The 19,609-nt window shown below is 43.2% G+C and overlaps 1 protein-coding gene across 10 annotated transcripts in view; it reads right to left on the reverse strand.

Annotated features, from left to right (window-relative positions):
- Window positions 1-3,526: 3,526 nt before the first annotated feature.
- PHACTR1 (phosphatase and actin regulator 1) overlaps window positions 3,527-19,609 on the reverse strand; it is a 299,599-nt gene continuing 283,516 nt past the window's right edge. For all 10 annotated transcript variants that reach the window (XM_021536498.3, XM_021536496.3, XM_021536503.3 and 7 more), the window contains 3 exons: window positions 13,768-13,908; window positions 10,443-10,519; window positions 3,527-8,346 (listed from right to left, as the gene is read on the reverse strand). In XM_021536498.3, coding sequence (XP_021392173.1) covers window positions 8,331-8,346; window positions 10,443-10,519; window positions 13,768-13,908 — 234 coding nt within the window. In that variant the 3' untranslated portion in view covers window positions 3,527-8,330. The remainder of the gene's footprint in view (window positions 8,347-10,442; window positions 10,520-13,767; window positions 13,909-19,609) is intronic.

Consider the following 19,609-nt stretch of genomic DNA (forward strand, 5'->3'; position numbering starts at 1 on the left):
ATTACTGTTTGACTGAAGGCTCCAGAAGTCCTTTTTTTTTTTTTTTTTTTAAAGAAGCCTTTCTTTATCATTAGGCAGGCCTGGAGCTGCACAGAAGAGAGACATCAACTTTTACAGAGCCTTAGAAAGGTTCCACAGAAGGTTTTACAGAACCTTAGAAAAGTTGGCAGGGACCTCTGGAATCCACATGGTCTGATCCCCCTGCCCAAGCAGGGCCACCTAGAGCTGGTTGCCCATGACCATGCATGTCTGTGTGGCTTCTGACCATCACCAAGGAGAGGGAGTCTAATACCTCTTTAGGAAACATGTACTTGGTCATCCTCACAGTAAAAAGCTTTGTATTTCTACATAAACAACAGCAATTTTACTTAAGCATCCCATTTTATGTGGGATGGATCCCCAAATGCTGCTCCACTGTCATGTCCAGCTGAAGTTTTTGCATAGCTTTTTTAGTTGCACGTACCCAGAAGGATCAGGAGTGTTTCTTTATTGCAGAGGTCATTATTTATTGTGGGCTGTGCTGAAGAAGGCGCTATGCTGAAGAGAGTGCATGGTGGTTTAATGCCATGCTTCCTTAACTGCTGGTGAGAGGCATTTGTGTGTCTCATAATGGATCCACTCACAAATTTAAGCTGTGGATTTATGAAGGAATTAGTTTATGCAGAAGATACCCTGAATTCCCAGTAGACCAGAAGTATCAGTCAATTTTCAGTGATCGCTCAGTTGCTCATCACCCAGTGGAGCATAAAGCTTTAGCACACCACCCTGCTTCCCAAGGGAGCAGAATGGCACAATGGGAGCTTCCACTGTCCCCAGCATGCGATGGTCAGGGGAAAGTTCAGGCAAGGTACCTCTAATGTCCCAGCCTGGAGCAGAGTCCAGTGTTAGGGAAGCCTGGGTCTGTCCCTCCAGACATTGTCACCAGCCAGGGGTTGGTAGTGACCATTCTTGGATCTCTTGAACTAAACCAGTGCAGTAGTTGTGGTGTTCAACTTGCCACTTCTAATGGGAAGTCCAAGTTTGGTCATTTATCTACTATGGACTAGTAGTGCCTAACACAGAATGTTTTGAAGTTGCACATAGTTGAACCTCCCACTGAAACCTTTGGCTAAGTAAGGTGCTATTTGTTTTCTGCTAACCTCTATGACATCCAAAAGGAACACAAGAATTATCTGATGTTCATTTTTCCCGAGAATCTTGAAAATGAGGTATTTTTTCTTTATTTACATAATTTCTTCTTGAATGTTTGAGTATTTAGCTGCTTGCTGCATACTTGCTTGTTCATTTAGAAACCAACAAGTGTTAGGTTTTGTGTTTCCTTTATGCTTTTTACCCCCAGAGATGGCACCAAAGCATTCACTTTGGACATTGGAGAGTAAAAGCTCTCCCCCTCAAGCTTCACCCTGCCAAATATCTTCATGGGCTTTGCAAACAAGAAAAATAAGCTTAATTTGATCAATTTCTCCCCTCAAGCCATACTTTCTCTCCAGAGGGGTTTAGAGTGGTGCTACATGTGTGTGCTCTCCTGTGCTGCATGCGCCAGTTCTTTTCCAGCTGATGTCCAAATGTTACGGAAACTCCAGATAAGCAAAGTAATGACAGATGACAGAGGATGATGCTTGAAAAGTGATGAGTGATTTGGATTTTACTAAGGGCCCTGACTGCATGGAAAGGAAAGCAGGAGAGCATGGATACAAAAGTAGCTCCAGTATAGTCATTCAAAGGCTCATAAAGTAACAGTGATCCAGAGCAGCGTTCTGTGGACAGATCAGTTGTCATCTTCACATGGGACAGCTTCAGCCAAAGATGTGGCTTCTGAACGCCACAGCTCCTGTGGCACAAATTTACCTAAAAGCCAAGCTTTTGTTCATCCTGCCACTCAGGGAATAATTCTGTAGGCAGCTTTGTACCATTTGAAGGCACTGCTGGCCCGTGTGGCCTGAGGGTGCTGCTGCACTTTGCCCTGACAGCTGCACCAGAAGCTCCCACTGCTCAGGAGTAGGACAGCTGCTTTGTTCCACACAGACCAGGGCATGGCCATGCTGTTGTTTTTGGGCTTGGTTGTCTAGGAACCTTGATCTGAGGAGCAAGGGGGAGAAATGGAGGTGAGGAAGACAATGGCAAAGCAGCCCAGCCCTATGCTGGGCTACGAGCACTGAGCTCTCAACCAAGCACTGCCAAGCAGGAGAGTGTGTTTGTGCAGGTGTGCCTGTTAAAAGGAGCATTGATTTTTTTCCAGGCTGCTCCGTTTCCTGCCTACAGATGGCATTGGATTGCAGTTTGATTACCAGTAATTACATGGAGTTCAATGAAGACACACACATCCCTTTACTTATTCTGGTTGTATGAAATGCTTCCATTGAAACATAACCCATCCCTTTTGTAGAGGTCTCAATGCAAGAGATTGGACTGTGATCTCACATTCCCTGTACAACATATTCTCACCAATAATTTTCTTGTTAAGGCTTCTTTTATTTTCTTCTTTTCTATCTGTAAAGAAACCACTACATACTGCTGCTATGGAAGCCATGGCTCGATGGGAGGGAAGGGGATATTTAGTCACAACCTACAATTCTGATGATTTATCCACATCTCACAGAATAGCCACAAAACTCATTGTCTGTCAGAATGGAAAGACAAACACACACAAACAAGGTAGGTGAAAAGTTGCCCAGATGGAAGCAAACCAAAAAAAGCCCAATAGCAGAGTTTTGATCATGTGTTTACCTACCAGCAAGGGAAAGGAACATAAATTGGTCAGTTAAAGTAGATGAATCTTTAATTTTTGTGTAATTAGAAGCCTCTGTGTGTCAGGGAAGGGGAGCTGCTCCCAGCTGCCACTTAGAGTGACAATGCTGGGTGTCACTCATCTCCTTAGAGTCAGAATGTTTGCACCAACATTTCCAAACACTGAAGAGCCTCAGCAGAGCTGCCACCCTTGCAGGAGGCCAGTGAGCTGGTTTGAAGTTACGTAGTTATTCTTGTGAAAGCTTTTTCTCCTCTTTTCACTATGCAGAGGCTTCAGCTTGTCGCCCACTGAAGCTACTTGGGGAAGAAGGGTAACAAAAAATAGGAATACATGATATGGATGTGCAGGAATGGTTCTTCTGCTGAACAGCAGCAGCACTTGCTGGTGCTGCTTGGTGGCTGCACATTGACTCTGGCAGCTGGCCCAGACAGCACAGCCTGCACCAGCAGCATTGTGGTGACAGATGGGGTTTGGTTGTGGGATTTTTGGATGCCTGTGTGTGTCTAGTGCAGACTGTTGGATTTACTCTTCACTATGGGGGTGCCAGGTACCCCTTCAGCAGCTGAGGTACCACTTGTCCTTCTTTGCTGAGCTGCACCGGCCCAGCCACAGTGCTTGGGGCTCATCTGATCTGTCCCATCCATCTGCTCTGAGAAGTCTCCCTTTCCTGCTTTGCTCCCATGGAGGTGTGGGTGAGCCTGACTGGTATCCTTGACTACCTCCATGTGTTACATAGTCACTGGGACAGAGGGTGATAAAATACACAGGCACCAGAAAGCTTTTTTTAAATGAATTTTTTTTAAGAAACTGCATACATCAGAGACAAACAATAATTTAAATAGCATGCAGTTTCAGTATGTACAAAAACTAGGACATAGAGATCCAGTTTAATTTTTTCTAGTTATTTACACCATTTTCATACAGCCATAATCTGTTAAATTACAATACTGGAAGATCACGATTGACAGCCACCACATTCACTCCTATACAAAGACAATCTATATACATACACTTGGATATCAACTGGAAAATGCAACTGGTGCAGGAGTAACTGGGACACACAGGAACACAGGGTATGTGCCCGTCACCTCCTCTTTGTTTACAGAAGTTGTTCCAAGCTTGAGCAGACTGAACACCTGGGAAAAATAATTTGTCCCCTTTTTCTTTCCTGATTTTTTTATTAGCCTAGTCATCTCCCATGGCTATTTATACAAAGTTATTTGCAGGCACATTAGGGAGCCCCCATTCATGTATAACTATGGGTTTCCACCTTGCCCATCTATTTTTATGAGTGCAAGCTTCACTAGGCATGTTGGAAGTGCTCCCCCCTCTCTGAGTTTATAGTGTTTGCACTGCACATGTGGTGCTGTAGAAATAAGGAAGGGTGAATTTGGTGAGTAGTTGCAGTGATGACAGAATGCAGTGGTTACACATGTATTAGGATGAAATTTGTGTAATGGCCTCATGAAATGGTTTCAATTAACATAAAATAGCTAAAAGTCTATTATGTTCTTTGCCCCGCCTCTTCCTTTTCTTCAGATAATGCCCATTGTGTTCACTAGGAATTGCCTAGACCCAAAAGTTGGCCTGAGCCCCTTCCCAGCAAACCTGCTGCCTGAAACTTCTTCAGCCTGCAAGTACCCAACCAGTGGGGTGTAGGGTGGGCAAAAGCCACAATGCCCATGTTCCCTCTGAGTCAGAATGGTGTCACCAGGTCCCTGCAACTCTCTGGGTGGTGAAGGTGTGCCACTATTGGGCTTCCTCATCATTGCTTTTCCCCATCAAGCCTTCTTGTCTAGATGTTTTGAAGCTGCTTTTTCAACCTCCACCACTGCCCCAGCCACCCTAGTCCCCATTTCTACTTCATTATTCTGCAGGCTGCTGAACAGATGTCAAAATACTTGCACACTTGAAGTATTCAGAATTTGGTAGATATAAAAAAAATGCTTCTATTCCTTGATTATTACATCTGGGAATGGATTACCTCTGGAACAGTAATTTTTGTGCCGTGTTGACTTTTCCAGTCTCTAAACCTGGTGTAATTTATTTATTACCACTATTAATCTCCTTCCAATCAGAACGAGGATGACTCTGTTAATACAGTCTTAGCAGGAATGCCATCATTATGTTCTACACATAATCCAGGTCAAAGGAGAGAAATCATGAAAGTTGTTTTTTTTCCTTTACTGCCAACAGAATCACAGCTCCTTTGCCATGATAGAGATGACTTTCACGGATCAGAAAACAATTCTCAATAAACCAGATTTATAAAAAAAGGGACCAGCAGTTTCCCAGTCTGTGTGCAACTTCCCAGGGATGCCAGAGGTGGGCGTGCACACTGAGGATGCAGTGCTGTGCTCAGGCCCTGAAGGAACAGTCCTGCTGTGAAACGCCTTGACAAAGGTTAACTTTGCAAACTACCCAGACCCACTGAAGCTAAAAGCAGATGAAGGGTCAGTTTGGTGATACTTATTGCAGTGCCAAACACCTTGTATGGCTTCTTTTTACTCCCCTTCCCCTTTTCAGGAATAAGCTCTATTTCCATCTGGGGAGAAATATGGCAATTCTTCCACTTCTGTCTGGTGTCTGCTCATCTAGGAGTTAAGTAAAAAAAAAAAAAAAAAAAAAAAAAAAAAGGATGGCTGCATGGAGCTGCCCTGGGGACAGCACAAAATCATGGGGGCAAGGCTGAGTGTGGCAACTTGCTGAGTGGTCAGCAGGGACCTGCTATGGTCTCATCCGGATGAAGGTACTGAGGAATGTTTGGCCATCACCCAGGACTTGGCTGTTATGTGTCTCAGCTAGTGCTCAAAGGTTTATTTTGGGTGCCAGACTGGCAGTGTGGGCATTGCTTGTGGCTGTGCCAGTGAGGGACAGTGGCAATGCCCAATCTGATCATTCCCCTGGGGACTCCAGCAGCAGCCTGTAACTTTCACCTGCCTCCTCTTAATTTTGTTAATAAAAATGAAACAAACCCTCACCTTTCCCTCCCACTAGCCTACCAAGTCCTGTGATTCCTATCACCACTGCTCCTTAAACAGTGTCCCTTCCATTTCACAGTGATCCTCTAAGCTAGAGATGCCAGGGCAGGTGTGAGATCCATGCTGGGAACACAAGGATTTGTTGTTCTTCAGAACAGCTCTATTGCAGAACCCTTTGCTAATGCAGTTTCCTTGCAGTCAAAAGCATAAGGGCTTTTTCCTTGTTTTAAAGCTCTGATGCAGTCTTGTAACTTGTGTGCATATGTATGTGAATGAATTTATAATCATGAACTGAGGTTTTCATGACAATAACCCCAAAGCAGTGTGTTCTGGCTGGTAGTGCTCTGCCTCTGCTGCACTGAGCTGATAACATTGCACATTGAAGGCTTTCACTACTGATGCACTTCTATCTAAAGCAAGTGTGAGTTGGTGATATAGGGATCAAGGTGTTTTTCCTCAGAAATCATCACCCAGTCTGGGAAGCACCAGAAACCACCTGGTTTTCAGTTTCCTTTGATGTTCCATTCTACAACAGCAAATCCTCATTTAATAATTAATAATCCACAGCATTGCAAGGATGGCCATGGATGAGAATTAAAAGCTTTTGCTTCTCTCTGCTGGAGAGCCAATCTACGAGGTGCTGAGTGCCACCACCAAGTGCAAATGGAGGGTGTCACCCTCACTGCTAGGGTTGTTGGGGCAGGCTGGGTGCTAAAGCCACTCCATGGGCTGCATGCATGTCCTTTGGCTGTATTCCCACATCCAGAGGAGTGAGGTGAGGCCTGAGAAGAGGCAAGAGTGTTGGCACTACACTGCACTGCACTTGAGCATTAAATGCTCAAGTGTGAGAGCCATCTTGGCTGCAATCAGTGAAGGGCGATGTTAGCATGGAACAGGAGCTGGACAGGGAGCACAGAAGAGAGGATAGATACATGGAAGACAGTGAGAAAGGAAAAATTAGTAAAAGATTAACAGAAATAACTATTCTGTAGTAAAAAACTTTGGCGTCTCTGTTCAGACTGTCAAAGGAAAATAGCTATTGTGGAAGAAAAGGTGTCCTGGAATAATAATCTGGAACTTCTTACAGTAATGTTGCTACAGTGCTTTCAGCCACTGTCTCAAAACATAGCATAGTAGTATCTTGTAAGAACTTGAAAGAAATCCTGACAATGTTGCCCCATCTTGCTGGCATTATACTAGTTAAGGACTTAATTCTGGAAGGTGATGGCCTAAGTTCAGAAAAGCACTTAATTGTGTTCAGGTTCAATTAAGCCTCTCAGACATATTCTTGAAAGCACTGAGGCTGTGTGTGCTTTCTTACTGTAGAGCACACGCTTAAGTTGGCAAGTAAACCAGGCCCAGAGTGACCAGCTCTCTGAGCTCTGCTTGGTCAGTTTGTGTGTTAAACCACTATAATAAAAATAAATTAAAACCAAAATTAGAACCTATAAATTCAGAACACCTCTGAATTGCTGTCCTTATGCCTCAGCTGTGGGTACCAGTGACAAGTCCCACCATCCATAAGAGTGCCCCAGGGTCCTTTTGTCAGGCCAGGCAACACACTTTGTCATGCTTTGCTCAGTGTGAGTTTAGGATCAGTTCTTGAGACACCTGACAGAGAGACGAGAGATATCCTTTGTGGAACCTCCCACCCCTCCTGGTGCATGTCCCTCTGCAGAGCCGGAGGGGAATCCCAGCCTTTGCTGCTGCCGGGGGCACGTTGGCTCTCACACAGTCACAAGGTTTGGGTGTAAGACAAACTACAAGCGGAGCAGATGCCATGCAGTGACCAGGAAGAGATGGGCTTTTGCTTGCTGGTTCTCAGTGTTCTTGTAGCTTACTGCTAATGGGCTCACAAGCGGGTTTAGAAAATGATACTTGAAAGAGGTGGAAAACAAACAGTTGCTAGAAGTGAAGCAGCCTTCAGTAGGGAGTCCTGTTCTTCAGAGGATTTTTCTGTTTGGAAGCTGAATAATGTCTACTGACTGGCTGTAAACTTCTCAAGGGAAAGAAATGCCTTTCTAGTCAGATGATATTCACAGATGGGCCGGCCCACGGAGAGTTTCGCTCCTTCACTGTCCTCATAAGGTGCTCTCAGCTTGAAAGGAGTGTTTGGTGTAAGTGCTTTAATGCCACATGGGCTCATCTTTTGGAGGCTTCGCCCAGGCCAAGTGATTCCCTGAACACTGTCTCAGGGCTCCTTAGGGTTGATGACAGAGGCTTGTCAGGATGAGGGGTGCCTGAAGACAACAATGGTTGCACCACCAGCTGGGCTTGAACACATATGGCAAATCCACATGCCGGGAAAGTCCTATACATAGTTGCCAAGTCTTGGCACGATTTCCCACCAGGGGTATTTTCTGTTACTGAAGCTTGAACCAGAAGGTCTGATGATGCTGCAGTACTCATCACATGTAAATACAATTCTCCTGTTTTTTAATATTTATTTTTCTACTTTTTTTTTTTTTTTTTTTTTTTTTTTAAAAAGGCAGTTCAGAAGATTTACATTGTACGTAACAGGGAAATGAATAATACCAGCACTTATGGTTCCTTTTAGTTATGTTTCGAAGATGGCATAGTTGTCAGGTAGAATTGATCTGCTACGGTCTATGAAACCTAAAACCCAAGAGAAAAAAAAGAGAACCAGTAAGACAATAGTCTCACATGTATATTGCACATTAAAAAAAATAGAACTAATTGCTACAGTGACACCATTAGGCAGTTCAATTCCTGCAGCACTGACATCAGCCATGCTGGCAAGAGGACCCAAAACAGACAGACACTCACACTTCCTTGGCCCTTGCCCGACTCCTAGGCATAAGCTGTTTGCACCAAAATCTACCAGAAACATTAATACACTTTGGGTCCATCCTATGGGATCCCTGAGTGGGCGATAGCAGATCAGCTCGCCCTCTTCCAGGCCATACAAGGCTGGACTCCACAAAAATTGTCTGGTTTAGACAAACCTTATGCTATTCTGCCAAAAAGATTTACATACTGTTTAACCGTGATTATTCCTTAATGTTGGAGGCTAAAGAGACAAATGGAGCTAAAATGGCCACCTTTTCCGCAAGGCACCTTGTATCAGAGGGCCTGGGTCTGTCAGATCTGCAAATACACATTTTTCAAGCTTTGATTTTTCACTCTATTATGAATTAATTAATGTGTCCCACTAGTAAAGTGACACATTCTTTGCTCTTGCCATTGCTTAATGACATAAAGATCTCATTACCTTGCTAATGACTTTATAATGGTGATTTATCTAAGTTTATTTAAGGGAATTTGTTTAAGCATCTTTTGTTTAAGTGTGTTTTCCCAAAGCACTTGTTGAACCAGTAAGTCCTGCTGGTCTTCAGGCAAAGCCTTATTCCAGTGTCTGTTATATGAGCTGTGGCTCTCTGCCTGCTCCAAAGCTACTGAGTCCAAGCTGCTCAGTGGCTTTTGTATACAAACTTTAAAGGGTCACTGCTTACTCTAACACTGGAAAAGAAGGAAAATACTGTGCAGAAACTTGTGAAAGCCAAGCAGCCAGAGAGACTTCTGGAAAACTAAACCAGCCTGTATGTTGTGGGATGCTAAAGGCTTCATGGAATTCAAAGGAGCTCTCAATGGAGCTTGACTACTTGTAGCAACACTCCCTTTAAAACAGCATCGTCCTTTCTACATTTGTCACCTTGCCCTGGAGGAGCCAAATGTCCCTCAAAGGCTCAGTCACTGAGGTCAACAGATCTAGGCTAATTGTACATCTAAGGCTTCTCCCAGATCTTGTGGCTCAGGAGCAGCTGGCTTGTCTCTAGCAGCACTCTATCACTACAAACCCCAGTGCAACCAGCCTAGCACATGCTAGGATGGAGAAGGGAGACAGTTTCTGCAAAGTAATATATGCATAATACATGTGGTGAATTTTAATATAATTATTAATTTATACACATAAAAATTTCCTAATACAAAATTAATTTTGCCTTAAGCTTTTCTGTATTTTTCCTAAAAGTACCACCTGCATTTTTCATGGGCACTGAACTGATGAACACATTAATACCAGGGCAGCTCCAGTTTGGCACCAGATCTCACTGTTTTCAGAACCCAGCGCTTGCCTTTAAAGTCTAAAATGTTGATTTGCAAAGACCTGACTCCAGCCCTAGTCTGTCAGAGAGGAAAGTGGCTTGTTTGGGCTCATGGATAATTAATGTAGTCTCTACTTTTAAAACTAAAAAGAAGCCCAAAGTGTAAATAACAGTGCCTCTCTTACAGACTGGATCTTGCCATGCCCCATTGCCTCATGCGTGGTCAGGCATGGAAGGACTGAGAGATCTGTGGGTGGGACCTGCGTGGTGTGGAACAGCTGCACACACAGCAGGGCTTAGTGTGCACTCACTCGGACTTTGCTACGTGCTGTACAAGGCTTCCCTGTCCTCCTTCTGACACCAACTCTTTTTTTAAAATTTTTGGCCTCAGAAGAACAGATATGCAGCATGATGATTTAAAAAGAAACCAGGTTATACTTCATTAAGTGGCACGTGACTGTATAACTCTACATAATGGGGCAGCACGTGTTTGTCTGTGTGAGCTGCTTTTACAGCCTGTAATTCTAAATGTTGGCTAGATCTCATGGTGTGTTCAGTGCATGTTGGAGAAACAGCTGCCAGCTTTGATTTTCTTTTGAAAACAACAGTATTCATTTATAGTCTTAAAAAATTAATCTCTCATCTTACCTTGTTAGATGCCTACTTAATTCATGAACTTCCATTTCAGAGCTTTTAAATTCATTAAGCTCTTTTCGAATGGCTGCCTGCAAAGGACAAAGAAACTCATAAATGTATAAATGAGAGAGATGAAAATATATTCACTTTGCTCTCAAAACAGTATATTAAAAGTAAAGCAGTGAGATAACATTATCAGAGAGACAAAGACAAAGACTTTAAAATGTGAAAACGAACAGAGATAAACATGTTTTAAATCACATAAAGGGAAGAGAGAAATGCTTTGGTGGAATGTCTCAATTTCAAAACATATCACAGACAATGCAGGTACAGAACCCAATTCTGGCTTATTATGTAAACATTTACATGTACAAAATCCAAATTAGCACAAGCATGAGAAAAAAAATGTGCACTGCAGTTTGTGAAACACTGTGATCTGTTCCAGAGCTGGACTGTGACTAGACTGGGCCCAGATCCTGACAGACTTGTGTTTGAGATGTCTTCTGCCTTTATTGTCCTGAATTTCCTCAGGTGCTCTTGAAGTGGCTGATTTACTTGGGAAGGAAAGAGGCTCCCTGCACTCTACTCTGCCTCGGGCTGTGCCCCTCTGACTTGTTCCTTCATTCTGACCCAGCTGTGCTGTTTATTGAAGTGATTTGACAAATTAACCAAGCAGAAAACTTGCCATGGCATGGTGGTATTCAGCCTCTGTGGCTTGTCTGTGAGGGAGAAGAAAACCAGGGGGCACTGGCAGGAAGAAAAATACTGAAGAATAAAAACACAGAGGAGGTGACATGGGGGAACTCAGCTGCATGGTAGAGATGGTGCTCAGCAGAAATGGCTCAAGTCCCAAGCTCAGAATTAAGACCTCTGAGAGCTCTGTGGTATTTGTTGCTCACGAGTGGTTTCACTGTGAGCATTTGGAGGGGATGTACAGGGTGTTAGCTGTGGCCAAACGCTCCCATGGGTCTGAGGTGTGTGCACTGCTTTTCTGGGTGATGCTGAAACATCGGGAAGGGGGTGCTCCCGTAACTGGCACTTGTGTCTGTCAGAAATTTTTCTCAGCCAAATAAATCAAAAACAGTATGAGTAGCACAAGCCCAAAACAGGACTTTTACAATTGCTACTGCTCCAGTCAGCAACTACCTTTGCTTTGACAAACCCTAAGTGATAGATTTTGCAAGTGTTTTTGTACATGAAAGGCCCATTCTGCTCCTTCTCCACAGCTTTGATTTCTTAATTCCCTTAGAAGTGCCTGTCAGGCACTGTCTCATCCATCAGGACAGAGTGATGGCTATGCAGCAGCTCCTGGGCTGCCCTCAGCAGACCAATCTGCTACTGAAGTGGCAGGGGCCACAGGGGTGGTTGACTCCTACAGGGATTGAGATCTATTCCCGCCTCCATCCCTCATCTGTTGGAGAGATGCAAAATTCCCTTGTCATTCCCCTAAGAGTCAGGCCTGCTAAACACAAACTCTGACTGAAGGCAGTTCCCTCCACACAGCACACAGAGCAAGATTTACTGGCAAACAGAAAAGCCCATTGCTAAAATCTGTTTTTGCAGTAAATCTAGTCTGTGCTGAGCAGTGAAGACAGCTACTGAATCACAGCTCTGCAAGAAAATAATCCTATCTAGGATGATGCAGCTTTGTTTCAATTTGTCTGGTTATTTTTTCCAACTATGCCAGTGGGCATAGTGTTGAGGAAAAACACGTCACCTGAATGACAGAAATCAGAATACTGCCCACAAGACCCAACAAACCTCAATATATCTGCTTCCTTATGTCATAAAAGGCATTAATATTGAAATGACAAACATCTCTTCTTCTGATGGTGCTTTGCTGAGAAAAGGTTAATTTTTCCCTGACTACTGAACTTGCACATGCATTATAAAAAAAAGAAAAAAGGGACAAGTACTCTGCCTTAATACTAAACTCCTTACTAGGTTACATTTAATAGTGGTATTTAATGCTTGGTCTTTTCAGAGACATAGGATGAGGGATCAAATCTCCATCCCCAGCTGAAGTTTCTCAATGTCTTTCATCCCAGACAGGGATCTCTCAAAGGCTGTAGAACCAGTTGGGAGATTTATTCCCTCCCTCATCTAATAATTAAGAGAATAAAGCTAAGTAAGTTGATTAATATCTTGTCAGACATGGTGAGGTAAAATGAGAAAAGCTAATTTAACCCATTATATATTATGGTCTATGGACAATCCTGAGGAAGTTTTTCTTTTTTTTTCCGATCAGTTTATTCTACATTAACATAACCAAAACTAAACTCAAAAAGTCCCTGTATCAAGGAGGAGAACAATGTCACAAAATTATAAAAGTCCTTTGGCTGAATTATACAAGTATAACAGGCCATCCTTTGCAAATAAAACCAGTAACTCCATAGATGAGTGGTATGGTTGGAAATTCTGTTAAAGCTCTAAACATTGGACATAATGCTTTCCATTGCAGAATGAGTGAGTTCCATGACAAAGAAGTAGTCAAGGCTTGAATTCAGGTATCTGAAAGCCTTTAAAATTAAAAGGGCATCATAGAGTGACTATAAGATTCAATACTGAATCACTGAGCCTCATAGTCCTTGCTTCTTACAATGTCCATAAAATCTTTTAAATATTTTTCCTGAGGTCCCATTAAGACCCTCAGAATGTGACTGATATAATTTGCCAGCAACTTAATCCCTCTGCCATCAATGTCAACGCCAGAGACACTATTAAGTGGAATTTCCACTAGCTCTCAGAAGGCAGTGCCATCAATGCCAAAGTGTGCCTTCTTTTTATCTGCAGGTCTTTTGTGATTTCAGTTCAGGGCTTAAAATACTCTGTGGCAGAAATCCTGAGCAAATATCCTTGTTGTAACACAATAGATAAAAGTGACTCTGGCTTTGGAGGGATAAAGGTACCTTTGCCAAATTGACCTGCTGGCATTTTCACACCCAAACCTGTCCTGTCTTGGCACAGCCATTCTGGCACACGCTCCTGTCTCACTGCTCTGCTAAGTCTTGCCAGAACTCTTAGCTGGCAGCATAATGTAGTAAGACCAAAACCAACAAACAAATATTAGGGCTGTCATCAAGACCTTTCCTCAAGGGGCTTGGGATTCCTTCCCTCCTGGTTTCCATGCATATTGAAACCTTCTTGCCAAAGATTTATGCCTCAAACAAATAAACAAACCTCGTGAATGGAAAAAAAAAAACACAGGTGTGTTGGAAAGGGATGTCAGGTAGATATTTAGTCCTTACAGCCATGGGACCTGTGTGACCCAAGGGATGTTTGCCATGACATGCTCTGGCTGTTTAGGCCATGGCTCTCCCAGAGGTGCTCCACTTACTTTGTCAGCGGCTGTGAGTCGTGTCCACGGTTTGTCCGCTCTCCTGTCGTAGTCCTGTGCATCTGCCACTTCCACATAGTCACTGAAGCGGATGAGGATCTTCCTCTCACGTAGCTCTTCTACTGTGGGCCTTTGACTCAGCTGCAGGTTTGAGGAAGGAGTGGAAAAAGACATCAGGACTTTGCTTTTTGCAGAGTGCTGCTTGGGGATTTATTTTACTGCAACCGCTGTTACAGTAAAATGAGGGTTTGGACATTCCCAGTGCTTTGTTTTTATCTGCCTTTCATGGAATTGCTACCTGGGAAATGTCCTCTTGTTACTCTTGACCTTGAATATCATCTCACCTTGCTGCAAGAGCAGCCCACTGTTCTTTGTGAAGCTGCTGTGGCTGGAGACCCCAATTCCCAACTGAGGTTGATCACCCTTGGCAGAAATGAGATTTCTGAAAGTCTCCTAGTGCACTGATGTCCCAGGAAGAGACAAAGACCACAACACTACTCTAAAATGACCTCCACTCGCTGTACACTTTTCAGCCTTCTAAAAAGACAACACCTGCTGTTGTCTGTACTTTTGTACTGCCTGGGAAGAGTCAGACCAAGGCATGGAGTGGCTTCTGCCCTGAATTACATGCAAAAGGTGAAAACCAACTTTATTTACCATTCTTATATTCTGCAGACCTGTCCTTACCTCCAGAAAAGGCAGGCAGGATGATTAGTGCTCACTGAACTTTTATCTATTGACAGCTGTGGTTTGTATCACAGCATATTTGATTATCAAAATTTTATGTTGCATACTACAAGCCAAAAGAAATGGCAGTGGTGGACTTTATCATGTTAGGAAAGCATCTTCATTGTTTCAAGCATTTCTTTCAGATTCCACAGCAGAATAGGCAGCCACAGTGAAAAACTCTTCTTAAATTAGACAGTGCACGAGTTGCACAGCCATTTATATGGGCAGGGACAGCAGCTGGCTTTCAGGGATCAATTCTCCTTGGATGCACAGCATGCTGGTGAATGTCAAAAGCAATTACACAATTGTTTCTGAAGGTGCTACATAAATGTGTGCATGTGGCTGTGGATTAGCTGGGAAGTTTCACTATTAGAGTAGAACACTTGTGACCAGGATACATCAGGAAAAGTAATATCCTGATAACAATTTCCTACAGTGTATTATGCTCTTCCCACTCACTAGAAATAGATGTGTTTGAAATACTTTACCCTTGTGAAGGGTAAAGGATCTAAATATTTAATAAAATGCTTGAGATTCTATTCTGCAACATTATTTATGCCCCTGAATCCACCTTTCTTCCAAATAAAGTATCTCAGTTCCCTCCATTTCATCTTCCAGAGAGAATAAAGACTTAAAACAGCCAAGTTACTAAGTGAAGGGTGAAAAATCCCTCCTTTCTTCAGCACTTGGGTGGAGCTCAACTATTCTATTCCGCATCAGGCTGTAAGCCTGTGTGCTTGTTCTTGGCATGGTTGGTTGTCTTTCTCTTTTCTGTTTAGAAAAGATGATTGTGATGGGAGGTGGCAGTGGGGCTGCTCTCCTTACACCAGCATCCCGGAGCATGCACACTCAAATTGGGTTCAAACACCTCATGTAGAGAGTCTGCAGAGCTGCACTAATGTCCTGCCTGTGAGATGCTCTGGAGAAGGGGAATGAGGATGGAAAAAAGATGCACTGACTTTTGTGCCAGCACTCCGGCTGTGAAAGAGTCCTGAAATCCATGGCTTGGTATCACATAGTTAATGTGTAGCCATAAATCTACATATATTTCCATATATAAATATATGCACACAAAATATATTCAGTATATTAAACCAAAGTGCCAATCTGATCATGCTAAGTGTAATGGGAGAGACAACCACGCTAAGTAATTTTATAAAAGCCATTAATTAAGGGCTACATTGTTTGAATGGTTAACAACTTTCTCTGCCTTCTTCTCATAGCATTGCAGAGATTTCTTGTAACCTTCTAGGTGTGAGAGTCTTGCAGTATGTTCGGGCTGCCAGAGCTCCCTTAACTCTTGAATAGCTGGGAAACCAGCTTTGCAGGACAGACTGTAAGCAGCCCCACTGCAGGTGTCAGTTCGGTGTGTGTCCGTGCTGAGGCACAGCTCATCTGAGATCTCACATTGCAGTTTATTTTCATGACCTGTGAGCTGTGGTCTCTTGGGTCTAAACAGCTTAATGCTACAGAGTCCTTATTGAGCAACACCTGAGAACAAGCTCTTCTAACAGGCAGAAAGAATAGGGCACATTCAAAAATTACAGGACAAGGACATGGCCAAGGGCACCATGCAATTGTCTGCACAAGGTGTTGTGCTCCAAGCAGGGAGAAGGGGTTCTTAATGACCCTTTTTAATTTGCTTCAGCTAATGTCAAAGGGATGTACATGCATGAGTGTGTCTGGACTTTTTCTGTGCACACTACCTTGGCATTTGCATTTCTATTTATCTATTTGTGAAGATCTGGAAGCTGAGGGAGCAGGGTAATTCTATGGTGAGTGATTAATTATGAGTGTGAACCAGGGTAAAATTTCCTTTCAAAATAAATGGATTTGTATTAATGCAAGAGCAGTAAATGAGGACAGGACCTCTCATGCCTTGTCACAGGAGGTCAGATATTCTGGAGTGCTGTAGATACAAATGGGCATTTATTTCCCAGGCTTTTACTAAGGCAATTGAAAGGGAAGGTTTAACACACCCCCTTTTGTCTGTGGCAAAGGGACATAAAATAAAGCAAACATGTGAAATGAAGGAAACCCAAGCACCCCCACTAGGTAAAGTGGACTGGCTCTTGCCAGTCTGATCTTGGGATTTAGTCAAATGCAAAATGCTGAGTTTGCCCCACTTCAGTCACAAGGAAGCTTATCTTTCATGTCATCACTGCCTGCTCTGCTTCCTCATTAAAATGTTACAGTTGTTATTTAAAGAAGAAAACAAGATAAAAAATTACAAACCCTACCCAGCAGCAGCCCTCCCCCTCCTTTGCTCCCCACCTTCTGCAGTAAAGACTTAGGAGCAGAATGTGATGAAAATGCCCTGAGGACCTTTCCCTCTGAGTATAAATGCAGTTTATCCAAATTAGCCACTAACCTTTTCCTCTTCTGTGACCTTTCTCCTCCCTGCTGCCTCTCTCTCACCTCTCTCTGATGAGTCCCACCTCTCTCAAGAGTTCATTATTTTCAACAGCCTTTGCTGATGCAAGCCAGTGAAGGTCAGTTAAAGAAAAGCTTGAACATCTTCAAGCAGGGGAGACATTTCCCAGAGAGGCACCAGTGAACAGAGCATTTAAATTGGACAGGGGCAAGAATTTAACAGGAGCAAAGATTTCAGATTATTGCATGGATTTTAAGAAACAGCCACACCTCTCCAATTTGATAGTCAGTATTATAGCTCTGAGAGATTTCCTTTTGGAACTAGACCTCTGAGAAAAACAAGTTATTGGCAGTGGGGGGATAGGAAGCAGTAAACAGCTCTAGGGATTGGGAAGCATGGTGCCACTTAAGAGGAGAGAAGATAGGAAAAGTTCTCTTCCACTTTGCAAGTGATTTGTAACATGTTCTGTTAATCCAGGCTACGATTCTCTCTCCATAATTGAAGTCCTCAGGGGACATTCAGGTTTGTGTTAATTGCCTTGGTCCTTGGCCAAGTTTGTCATGGTTCAGAGAAGATCCATTCTTGGTAGTAATTCATGGGGGCCCGGATCTCCCTGTGGATGTGACCCAACTGCAACACTTCCAGAGGGCTTCTGCACATTAATATTCTTTGAATGGGCTGGAGGTCAAGACCAGTGCTCAGAGAAAAAACCTTCTTAATGCATGTCCTTCCACTCAAATGATGCACATCCGCGTGCCCAAAGGTGCTCGGTGGGCCTGCGGGCAGGGAGAGAGGACAGAGGGGCTGGACATCTCAGGTGACTGGCAAACATGCTTCCACTCTCCTTCCTTGGGCAGGAGGGACACAAAATGCTGAGAAACTTAGCCAACAGCATGTCCTTAATTTTGTTATTTGAATGGTAGCTATTCCTCATCCCAGTTAATGTGGAACTAGATGAGTTGGAGAGGATGGAAAATGCTAAAAGAGGCAGCTCACTATAGGTCGCCTGATTTCTTTATAATATTTTTGTTTTTTTAGAAATTGCCTGTCCAGATGATGAATTCAACTGGATATTTATTGCTGACTTTAATAAGGCATCTAGAACTAGCAAGGTAATCTTACTTATTACAGCAGGTTGTGTTACAACTTATCATTATAACACTGTAACAAAATGTCAATGCTGACAGAATTTAAAGAATGGCTTTTTTATGGATGGAGTGGGTTCCTCCCTTGGAATTGGAATGTTGCCACAAAAAAAAAAAACAAAACAAAACAACTGGGGACAGTAGCAGTTTCTGCAGTGCAAGGTCTCATCAGTGGCTTCTACAGAACCCACTTCCCTTCTCATATCCCAACTTCACACGTTTCCAAAAGAGGCAACATGGCAGAGTTTCCTCATGTTGGATTTACTCTGTGGGCACGTGTGCTTGAAAACTCACTGCAAACAGAAAGGGCTCCTGGGCAACACACTTGCTGTGCTCAATTAAACTTCTGCTTGATCTGGGGTTTAAAATCCTTTGGTACTAAGACTTCAGTACAAATGGACAGAAGGAGGTTACCACTCTGCTGTAAACACAAAGACACATCTGGGACAGGCTCATGGAAGATACAGCTGGGGAATAACAACTATTTTTGCAGGATTCACTCAGTGGTTGACATTTCTAGTTGTTATCTAAAACACCTTCACACTTTATTCACTTCTTTTCTCTAGTGATTTCTAAGCTTTTATGATGGTATGTTTGGTAGGTGAGAACAAAATCTATTGTTAGATCAGCCCTGCAGTTCTTTCATTAAAATTATATGTGTCACTAGAACAACTTACAACAGTTTAGAAAGATGATCCAAATCAAACAATGTTAAGTCATGTTGCTGTCAACCTCAGAAATGTGGGGGAGAAAAATCTTTACTAGGGTGGAAGCCAAAAAAAATGACTAAAGGGTATGTGATCAAGAACAGGGTTATGAACCTTGAAGAGCCAAAGGCCAGGGCCTTGGTCTGATGCTGCTTTCCCTGTTGTTCCTACATAAAAGTGCAAACAAGACAAAGCAAGAAATTTCCCCGAAAACTGCTGAGGTTTTAGGGAGCAGACACTGATGTGAAGCAGAGGCAGCCTGGGTGCTTTTGCTGAGCTGTGGCCTCTGCCTGTGACAGATGATTCCTGTGCTCCACACCTTTCCTACAGGACAGTGAAGGATGGGAACTGAGTGGCGATGGCGCCGGCTCAGCCAGCAAGCCCTCGCTTCTTGGGTGGCACACTGGGAGTGGGGAGCTTTGCTCTGTATCTATTACAGCTGCTCCTCAAATGGCATCAAGCTCTGCACTGGATTCCTGCACATGTTTACCCTTCAATGTACAGGGAAACTGAAAGCCTGGTAAAATGGTATTTCCAGCCCTTGAGCAGAGCCTCAATCCCATGAAACATCTGCAATGCAGTTAGGATCTTTTCTTTCAGGCAGTACTGAGAGAGAATGCAAACTCATCCCTGTCATTGTGGTGAGGAATATAAGTGTTTTACAAACAACATTATGGCTCTCTATCTCCTGCAGAAAACAGCAGTATCCCCCCACTGCTGACCAAGAATTCTACCTATTTATGTGAAGTGAGAATAAAGCATGAGACTTTTAACCAGGGTAGAAAGCAATTCAGTTCTCAGAATGTAACTTTTCCACATACATTTAGAGACCTTTCCTTGTTATTATTTATACCATGAAAGCTGTGATCACATAGGTCAAAAAAACT

This window comes from Lonchura striata, chromosome 1 (genome assembly GCF_046129695.1).
Source record: "Lonchura striata isolate bLonStr1 chromosome 1, bLonStr1.mat, whole genome shotgun sequence".
Lineage (NCBI taxonomy): Eukaryota > Metazoa > Chordata > Aves > Passeriformes > Estrildidae > Lonchura > Lonchura striata.